The sequence below is a fragment of the Gossypium raimondii genome, chromosome 5, assembly GCF_025698545.1.
Source record: "Gossypium raimondii isolate GPD5lz chromosome 5, ASM2569854v1, whole genome shotgun sequence".
NCBI classification, from domain to species: domain Eukaryota; kingdom Viridiplantae; phylum Streptophyta; class Magnoliopsida; order Malvales; family Malvaceae; genus Gossypium; species Gossypium raimondii.
The window spans coordinates 10,346,338-10,356,828 of record NC_068569.1 but is presented as its reverse complement, the minus strand read 5'-3'; the positions used below and the strand labels follow the sequence as shown (position 1 = coordinate 10,356,828).

At 34.5% G+C, this 10,491-nt stretch overlaps 2 protein-coding genes across 3 annotated transcripts; both read left to right on the top strand.

Moving 5' to 3' along the window:
• Positions 1 to 1,797: 1,797 nt before the first annotated feature.
• On the top strand, positions 1,798 to 3,343 carry LOC105769568 (uncharacterized). The gene is made up of 4 exons (XM_012590281.2): positions 1,798 to 1,960; positions 2,335 to 2,423; positions 2,561 to 2,658; positions 3,140 to 3,343. The coding sequence occupies exons 1-4, from the start codon at positions 1,951 to 1,953 to the stop codon at positions 3,231 to 3,233; spliced, it is 291 nt and encodes a 96-aa protein (XP_012445735.1). The 5' UTR covers positions 1,798 to 1,950; the 3' UTR covers positions 3,234 to 3,343.
• Positions 3,344 to 3,857: 514 nt separating this feature from the next.
• Positions 3,858 to 9,952, top strand: LOC105769566 (uncharacterized). Of its 2 annotated transcripts, none has more exons than XM_012590277.2 (14): positions 3,858 to 4,093; positions 4,526 to 4,946; positions 5,240 to 5,331; positions 5,599 to 5,757; positions 5,973 to 6,309; positions 6,411 to 6,529; positions 6,608 to 6,680; positions 6,888 to 7,111; positions 7,202 to 7,258; positions 7,360 to 7,519; positions 8,478 to 8,606; positions 8,700 to 8,870; positions 9,470 to 9,529; positions 9,612 to 9,952. In XM_012590277.2, exons 1-14 carry the CDS (start codon positions 4,047 to 4,049, stop codon positions 9,726 to 9,728), a joined length of 2,166 nt encoding a protein of 721 aa, XP_012445731.1. In that variant the 5' UTR covers positions 3,858 to 4,046; the 3' UTR covers positions 9,729 to 9,952. The 2 variants fall into 2 exon arrangements, with proteins under 2 accessions (XP_012445731.1, XP_012445732.1); XM_012590278.2 differs by having other exon boundaries at positions 3,866 to 4,093; positions 7,363 to 7,519.
• The last annotated feature ends 539 nt before the right edge of the window (positions 9,953 to 10,491 follow it).

Below are 10,491 nucleotides of genomic sequence, written 5' to 3'. Positions count from 1 at the left end.
CGTTGTCTTCAGTCTTTTACCACACCTTCTTTAGCCTATTCAAAACCACACATCATTATGAGCAAACAAACCAAAAATAGCCACATCATGACAACTTCAATCATCGCCGCTGTTCTAAATTACTCATGGAGAACCTCAACGCTTGATCTATTACCGGGAGATATTTATATAGTTATTTAAGATAACTATATAATAAATTAATTGAATTTCACCTTAAAAGTAGCAAATGCTATATCAAATGGGATAAGAGAAAGACTAAGACAAGACTTAAAATTCAAATTTCAGCTTTTTTAGAAACATAGATTGTTTTTGTTTTGTGTAAACCATAATCTGAAAAGATTCCATCTTTCTTTTTTCTTAAAAAAAATAATAATTAAGATTAAAGTACGAAGAACTTATTATGCAATTGTTACCTCTGGCTGATAGCAAGAAGTTTCCGCACTGATTTCATCACAACGCATGTTGGCGAAAAAACAACTCAGAGATTTTGTTGATGGGACCCTTTTCACCTCCGATTTAATCGGATTCATATTTCCATCACAACACACAACAAATCAAAGATATTTTTGTCTCAAAATCCCACCTTTTTTTTCAATTTTTATTTTTGATTTCTCAATTATTTGACTCCTATCTCTGTCCGTCTCTGTCTATCCCATACATAAATTATAATTTGGTCTCACAATTCTTAGACACACATGGGTTTGTTGTACAAATATAGAATTGTTTTCATGTATTAAACAATTATTTTTATACAAATTCGTTATTTTGAACATAAAAACGCAAATGTTTGTTAAATTCTAATATTAATTGAATTACCAACTGTTTTTAATTAATTTTATCAGTCCCGCAAATTCATTTGTGTGGTTAGGATTTCACTCTCATAATATTGTTTTACGTTTAAATGGTATCAAATCAAATGATTAAAAACAATAACCAATAGTTAATTAGCTATATCAGATCTTATTAGTGCATATTCCATATAATTCTATGTAATAAGACTCTCGTATCCCCTGGCTAATATTATTTGGATCGATGTTGACATAACAGCTGCTCGATTGAGGTCAGAATCAAATGGTTATTGTTATTTTATTTTGTTAATCAATATTCTGTATCACACGAGCTTAATGAAATTTCTGGCAGGTGAGGTTTTAGACAAAGTCCAAATGTTTTGACAATTACTTGCAAATGGTTCTTTATTTTGAGCTCTAACTTTTAGACCAATCTATAAAATAGATAAAAGTGACAGTTATTTAAGAAAAAAAAATACAAACAATAAATGTCTTGTAGTGGTTAACAAACTTTCTCACCAAGTAAAACTGTTTTTTTAATCCCTAACTAACAATTTAAGGTAGGATGGATTAGGTAATAATATGATTTACATAGATTAAATATGTATCTCGTTGACCTGCTTGCTTGGTTATTATTATTATTGGATGCAACTTTTGGTTGGGTATTAAAAACATTGCTTTTATAGAAATAAAATTCTTAATTCTCCACCTTTATTAATATTTCTTTTATTATCAGATGACTTGGTCACACTACAAGATAATGGCCCTTTTTTTTTTTTCTATGATGGCTGTATGGCTTTTCCAAATCTAGTTTATTTATCTAATTATAGATTTCATAATTAACATAATATATTCAACAAACACTTAACAGACCATGTTGGGTTTTCATATGTTCCATTTTTAGCGTTTAAAATACTAAATAACTGGGCCTTTTTTATGAACGACAGCCCAATATTTAAGGTTAATTTACATGTTAAAAATGGGCCTCTTCGGTAGGCCTGGGTCTGAGCTAAGCTTCTTCAGTAAATCTCAATTCTCAAATAAAAACTCTGAATCTAAAAGTTGCCATTTTTAGAACCAGAGTCTATTGGGAGAATTGCAGATTGGCTGGCACTGGAAGAGCTGAAGACGTAGGCAAATCAGCGATCAAACACATTGTAAAATGAGTGCAGGTAATTCCATAACATGGAAATTAACTTCCTCTTTTTTCTCTTTTTTCTTTTCCTTCTTACGAGAGAATTTTGTTTCTTTGATAATCAGTCTCTTGAAAATTTTCAGCTTGCCAGTATAGTCCTTAAATATATCGTGTTCCCATGCTTTTAAAAAGTTGCCAAGTCCAATCCCTTTGAAGCTTAGGGAAGAAAATTGCCTTTTGTTTATGTTGTTCTTCAGAACACTTCATTTTCTTTAGTGTAGTTTAAATTGCTGGTTAGGTGTTCGATAAATGTCCTCTGAGGATACTAGTTTTTCTTTTTTTTTTTTTTTGTAGTTTTCCCAAATTGTATAGCCTTGTTTTTTAAACAGTGAGTTCACCCATTTGGAATAGGAGGTGCATTTGGTGGGAATAGAGGGCTGAGACCAGTGCCACCCGAGAAGGGCATCTTCCCTTTGGATCATTTGCATGAGTGTGACTTGGTAAGCAATCTTGCTTTTCATTCTTGGAGCTCTTTAAAAGAAGTACTAGTATTTTCTTGAAACAAGATTTTCTAATTGAGGTCTTGAATTGTGTTTGTAACTTCAATGTTACTAACCTTTTTTTCTAATTCCTTTAGGAGAAGAAAGAGTACCTCAGTTGCCTTAAAACTTCTGGTCATAAATCGGAAAAATGTAGGCAATTCTCCAAGAAATACTTGCAGTGTCGAATGGAAAAGTGAGCCTCAATTGCCTTCAATTTTCTTGCTGTAAGAAATATATATATATTTTTTAAATTTTTCTTTCAGAAAATTTTGATCTATTTGTTCAGAATCTTACTTTGCTGGTTCGATTGAATGATCTTCTGTATGTAGTTCCAGTCCCTGTATCTGCTAAAAATCTCATATCATAACATTTTATGCATGCAAGACACAACCCCGCACAAGATCAGATTTAGTAATCTAATATGAGAAAAAAGTTTTTGTTGAATGTTTTGAACAGAAATTTGTAAAGATATTTCATGAGTACTGAGTGATTATGGTGGATGAAATTAGTTAATCCTTGATCTGAAATCCTGTGCTAATCCACACTCTAGGCATTAAAATTTTTATATTGTGCAAACTAAGTCGCAATATACGTGTGTGTTTTGTATGTTGGTATATAATATGTGCATTTATAAGTACGAGTTAAACTGGAAAAATGTTTGTTCTTTTTCACAGGAACTTGATGGCAAAGCAGGACTTGTCGGAACTTGGATTTGGGAACTCATCGGAGATGGAAGCATCTGTCGGAAAAGAATATTCAGAAAAATGATATATTAATGCCGAATTGCTAATCATCTCACATCTCAACAATAACTGATCAAAGATTTATTGCACTAAGTTTTTTCCCCCTTGGGCTCATAGGAATTTTCCTTTGTTTAAGTGGCATATTCCTTTACAAATTCACAAAGTTTATAAAGTAAAATATTTACTATAATATTTTAAAATATACAAATTTAATATCGCTTCATTCAACCAACTTAGTTATTAATTTTAGATACTAAAAAATCAATGGAGATAACCGACTGAAATGAAATAAACCAAAAGGAATGAATTACAATCCCTTTTTTCATATAAATTTATTATTTTCATTGAGCTTCTGGATTCAATTAATCTGATCGAAGATGAAAATCCAGAGAGAAATTGTTTAAGACGATGCATGCAATAACCAACATCACAGTTTCTTCTTTTTCACATTCAAATCCTGGGTTAAAGAGATCAATTAGGTTTTCTTTTCTAAATAATGGAGAATGATATTAAAGTAGTAAGTTGATTGAGTGGACTGTTTCAAGTTGAAATGATTTCTAAATATCCTGGTTAAATCAAATTTAATTTCATTTTATCTTTTTCTAACACAAAATTATCTGTCATTAAAAAAAAAAAGAAAAAGAAAAGGCTGGCGGGAGACAAAACCAAGGACAGGCAACAAGAACATCTACCTGTAATTAAAAAAACAACAAACTAATATTATAAACCGTGTACCTACCTACTTACCTCGATGCTTTCGCTGCCCAAAGTTCTATTTCTTATCATTTTAAATGACTAACACCCCTTTTGCCTTTTTCTTCTTTGTTGCTTCCATTCCATGGCTTCCCATTTGTTTCTTCAACTGCCCCATTTCTCCTATTACACGTAAGTTTCTATTTTTTTTTCTTCTCCCTTATCCACGTCTTCAATGTTTTACTCCTTCAAACGGATTCAAGGATACCCAAAAAAAAAAAAAAATCTTGGTTTTTTTGTTTGGTGCCTTTGGTTGTATCAAATTCATAGAAATCTTTAATTTGTTGCATTTGCTATTTTCTTTTCATCTGATTCAAAGGCATTCATTTTTATTTGATTCTTTTTGGTTATATGAAGTTGTGTTGACTTCGTTTGGGACTTAGAACCCAGTAATGTACTGTAAATTGCTCATCTGATTCATGTAATATTCATTTTGGATCAGTTCATTAATTCTCTTTGAAAACCAAAAAGGCTAAATGAATCAAAATGGAAGATGGGGGGAAGCAATTTAGTATTTAATGGATTTGTTGGTTTCAGGAGTTGAACATATTTTATCTGTCACAGACAAACTTTTCAATCTTCTTATGGATGGGATTGGAAGCCTAGTTCAAGTACATTCCACTGCTCAAACTTCCACCCAAGGCTGCGGGGGAGTCATTTCACTGCAAAGAAGAGCAGCTTACTTGGATTGTGGTTTGCTGGTTATACTTCTTCAAAGGCTATACTTCTAGGTGCATTATCATCAGTGTCATCTTCGCCTCCTTGTGATCCCTCTGATACTGGCAATGAGGCTCTTTTACCTGAGGCGGATTCTCCTGCAACCAAATTCAATAGGGTGAATTGTCTTCTTTGGGTATTACATGAATCTGCCAGAAGCTTTTCCCTTGCTGTTGAGTCACTTGAATTGGATGGAACCAGTGCTGAGCTTGCAATGGCTTGGAATGGAAAGGACGTGCATCAATGGCATAAACGTATCGCTCATCAGGTATATGCTTAAAAGCCCCAAATAAGTACAAGCAAATTAGGAGCTTGTGCATTTTTAGAAAATATTCTACTAATAGTACATTTAAGGTATTGGGATTCATGTTGTTGGGAACTACTTATATAGATAGGTTAAACATATGGTGCAAGCTCATAGTGTTTCGTGTGTTGTTAGTTCCTTGAACTATCACATGGTCCATAGATACTTTTGTTGAATTGAGATAGGACATTTTTTTTGCGAATTACTAAAGGAAATGTGATATTGGAGAAGAATCATTGACTAATATGATTCTTCAGGTAGCTGTTTATGCTATGTTGAAAACCGTAATCGAAGTGGAGATTTTGCTCTCTCAAGAACGTCATAACAATCCATCCCCAGTTAGAAAGATGTAAGTTTTTGCGGCAGCTCTTTTAATTTCTATTATCGGTATCATTTATGATGATACAAAAGATCTAAAACTCCAAAAACCAACTCCTTTTGTTTTCAAAGATTTCATACTATTAGATTACACTCGGTTTTTGTGCTAATACCTGCAGAAAACTCCCCAAGAGTTCTCTGACTCTGGTCAAGTCTACTTTCTTGTCTCCTTCTCAGGAATGCTTGGTGATTATTGGTGCTTAGCAGCTCTAACATTTTGTTTTGCCATTTGCTTCAGTTTGACGACAGAGACAGATTCATTAGAGGAATTCATTGAAAGTCGGTTGAAACTGAGACATCCAGAATTGGTAGAATGGTTCAGAGTGGTGGAACTTCCACGGATGGCAGAATTTTTCAATCCATTGTTAAAGAAATGGTCTACGGAGTATGCAGGAAGGTTTGCTCAAAAAACTCCTTTGCTTTCAACTAAAAGTTTTTATTCCCTCTAGGATTATTGACACCCTCCCTACTTAACAACTCTGTCCCTATGGTAACTATGAATGAGGTTCGTATGTTTATTTCTGCAAACATGCTAGGAATTTCACCTTTGGAGAAATTCACTGATTATCGTGTAACTTATGGTTTAACCTAGCTAAACACAAGAATATTCAGTGGCGTTGCAGGAATTATTGTGGCTATAAGCTGCTGTGCTGCTGTAGAGAAATTGTGCTCTGAACATATCTCTTGTCCCTTGTCTAAAATATTAGTAGGCGATGCTATAACGGAGCTTATGGATCTTTCACATGGTATTGTTTCGGTCGACAAATTACATAAGTTAGCTACTGAGGCAGGATTTGAAACTCATTTCCTGTCACATTTTGGAGCAAAGGTTCTGTCTGGCAAGAAGAGTGATGATCTGGAATTTTGGATAGGGTTGGCTCAGAGAAAACTCTCAGTAGCTTTCACCAAAGAAACCACAATTCCAGGCAAACTGGTATTTAATAGCAAGGTTTGTCTCATGATTTCCATGTCATGTATGAATATTTCCCTGGCTTCATGGTTTACATTGTTAAGCAGTTATATAAATATTTGGATTTAAAATTTTGACAGGTTCAAGCAGATAGCTTGGCTACGTTAGGACTTTTTGCATATCTAGGAAGGCGGACTAGATTGTTTTTGTCGCAATTGCGCATAAACGATCTTGATGAGCTGGTGAAGGACTTCCTGAGGTAAAATGTGTTTGAGTTCATTGACTCCAGATAACTGCACATTGAAATATGCCATAAGAGTTAGTGCTTTGGGTGCAGCTACTTGGAGTGTGGCATCCTTTTCATTTACCCAGAATTCTCTTCCATATCAGTTTACCAATTCTTCATGGAGGTTAGTTTTATTATGGCTTTATGTTGAAAATGCCTAAAACAAGCCATTTGATTTACCCATTGAGCTTGGCAAGAATTCTTGCATTTTATTCTTACCCCTCTATTCCTGGATTAGGACATCACATTGAACTGTAGAGTCAATCTCAATCTGACATTTTTCCGACCCTTGAATCCAGAACTAACCCGAAGGCTAACATTATACGTACAGGTAGTAACTGATGAAATTGGATGGCTTGATTTTTATGATACAATTTCTTGCACAAGGTATTCTGAGAAAGGAAGGTCCAAGCAGCACACGATACAAGCAGAGAAAGAAATCATATTGTCAAAAGTTTTTACTGTTTGCTATGATGTGTTTTCTGGGTTTGCTCACTTCAGCCGCTCAACTCAGCAGCCCTTAGATTCTCAGTTGTTAGCATTCTTGCTCCAGAGGTAGTCAATAATATTTCTACCATAATATTTTAAGTCATCCTTTTTTTTAGTAAATTGGAAATTAAAGATATGGTTATCTGAAATTTTCAGCCAAAAGCTGTTATGTATATGTCTGGAAGATTACTGGGCTGCTTACGATAGATCAGGGTATGTTGGTTGTTTCATATGGCATTCCCATGGTGTTCTCCTCAGTTGAATGAACTTTGTACTAAAAGAACACATTATTGAACTAATATTGAATTCTCTAGCAGGGAACCATTAAAGATTACAAACTCGAGTGACTCTAAGGACGGACCATCTACGGGAGCTATTGGCAGTGGCACAACCCGGTTTTCAGAGGTCTTGGAAGCACTGACAACAGAAGAACCTCAAATTGATGAATTTAGACATTTGTGTCTGACGAAAAGGGTATGGATTCTAAATTCAGATATGCAATGTTATGTCATTTCCTTTCACTATAAATTCCATTGGCAAACTTGCTGCAGATTTGAAGGAAAAAACAATAATAATGGTGAAATCCTGTATGACTGTAAGTAGGATGAATACAGTTCAAGCAATGTTATTTGACTAGGAATTTAACAATCTCATGAGGATACACCTTCCTCGTACTGGAAATAATTAAGAGAGGAAACTGTGATAGATGGAGTGACTACTAAAGTGCTTCACGTTTGTACTTTGCTCAAATACCAGTCAGGGAAAAAGTTTTTAAAAGTTGCAAGGCCTTTGTATTTTGCATGTGAAACATCATGATTGGCCGAAACCACAATTTATGAAAGGGCATTACCCTAGAAAGCATCAAAAGAGTGGTCCTTTTCTAGAAACCATTTGCTGCAATGATATTGGGGAAAACCAGACATGATCATATAAACAATGATGATGACAGTACCAGATAACCAGTGAAGTTGAGTTCAAAGGTGGAAGAATAAGTAGACTGCCAGTAGGACCAGGGTTGTCTGGTTGATGATGATAAAGGTACTAAAGAATGTGTATGTCATCGAATTTAGTATAAGGGTAGGGGTATAAAAGTGATGCAGATGAGCAATGTGGTGATGCCTAGTCTCAACTGTCAAGGTCTCTTACAGTTTTCCCTTCTGCAAGCCTGATATGCCTTCTATTATACAACCTTCTCTAACAAAAAAGAATATGACCACCCACCAGGAAACTTCATTTACTGATGCAAAACTGATATGCAGTCCTGAAGCCAACAATAACACTGAACAAATTAACATTATTTAGTCACTGTTTTGGCAGGTAGCTTTCTGAGATTGTGAAAATCAAATGCAAAATCTTGACAGCTTAATCATACACGCAGACATGTGGACAACTGTTACCACTGCTTTACAGTTTTTTTTTTTACTATTGACAGCTGCAGCTCTTCGGTTCAGCCGGGAAAGATACGGTATCCTTTGAGGAGGGAACTGGCATCTCCAAGTCAAGCTCCCTGAATGAAAGTTTAATTAGAAAATACTGCATCAAATTGATTGCTTCAAGTAGGGTAAGGCCAATAACCCAGCATCTTGTCACTGAACAGATTCATACTAGGTCTTATACTTTGAGCACTGATGATAAAACAACGAAAATTTTGCAGGATGTATGTTTGGGAACTCAGTTGCTATTTGTCGACATCACAGTTTCCCTTGAGCTACTTGCAAAGCAATTGCGTGGACAGAAGGTCACAGCCAGAGAAAAAAGGAAGTTAAAAAGAACACTGAATGACATTGCTACACTTATCCCTGTTACAATTCTAATGCTTCTTCCTGTAAGCAGTATAACCCCTCTCTATAACCAACACTTTCATCATTCAGAGGTTGATTTGCTATGATAAAACCCCATCATTAAATTCATTGATTAGGTCTATTAGTTTCCCTTTCCTTGATGGTGAATCATTTTGTTTCCAGATCTTGAAAAAATTAAAGAGGACAACCAAATGGAATACGTCATCATAATACTTTTTCGGATGAGCATTCATCCGTTACTATCCTTTTTGAAATGTCTCATTAACTTCCTTTCATTATGCTTAGTTTAGTTGGCAGCCATGTTTTGGTTCCTAGAATGCAGTCCATCTAGGAAGCAACCCCCATAAGTGAACCATTATATGCAATATATCTAAAGGCCTGCCCGTGGCTACTTGGAGATTAGGCAGCATGCTTGTTGGTGTATCCTGTGATCCCTACTTGTTTTGCATGAGCACTCTTACACATGCATACTACCCACATTGCAAACACACATACCCGTGTCGAATCCATGCCCGTATCCCGACATTCACCCTTGAATCTGAATAACATAACTCGGTAGTGTTACCCTGCTTCAATTCAAGTTAGCTTATATATTCATCTTTTTCCCTAATCTTATTGCCAGGTATCAGCTGTAGGCCATGCAGCAATGTTAGCAGCGATCAACAAGTACATACCATCTTTGGTAAGGACTTCATTGTTGTCCCCTCTTCTCTTTTGCTAACAACAGTTGTGCTAAATCATTTTTTTATTTACTGCTTAACAAGATTCCATCACCATATTCGTCTGAGCGTTTGGACACTGCGAAGCAACTCAAAAGAACCAAGAAGATGGATGTTACATCGTGGAGCAACCTCCAAGACCCTAACTCTAAAACACCTTAATTTAAATCTTTTCTTCTCGGGCTGCGCCACTAAATCCCCTTTGGACATTTGATTATACTGACATTACTTTGAGATCACAATTTGTACTTGTACATACACATTGATGTGTAGATATGCTAAGCAGCGAATATTACTTCGGATGAAATAGTTATCCGGACTTTTCAATTTTCTTTTACACAATCATTCGATGTTTTAAATCTATGTGCAATTCATATTTGTCATTATTTTACTCATTAAATATTTGTTTTACTCGTACTCAAACATGATTATTATACAATATATTTCTTTAAATATATAACTTTTAATTCAATATATCTTCATCAAATATATACTCGTATTGGATGACTTACCCAAGCATACATAATAAAGATGTACTCATTTTTAGTTCCTGTTTTTGGAAAATGTAAGAACCTACTTGGAGAATATTCGCAATAGCTGAGAGTATTTAATTTAAGAAAATCAATGATCGTGATTTATTGAAAATAAAGTACTTATTTCTTTTCTTTTTATTTACCCATTATGGTTTTAAAATGATTTGAGAAGAAACTAATGATAAAATCAACATTTGAATATCAAAAAGCCAACAAGATTTCTCGAACCAATTAATAGCTTTCAAATTTCATCGACAACAAAATGCCTATTTATTTTTACTTATGTAATAAAATTAATGTCGTAAATTTTAATAATTTATTTTGGAAATTCAAAAGGCTAGTAACGTAAAACCCAAAATTAATTGCACGTGGAGCATACATTTATAAAGCTA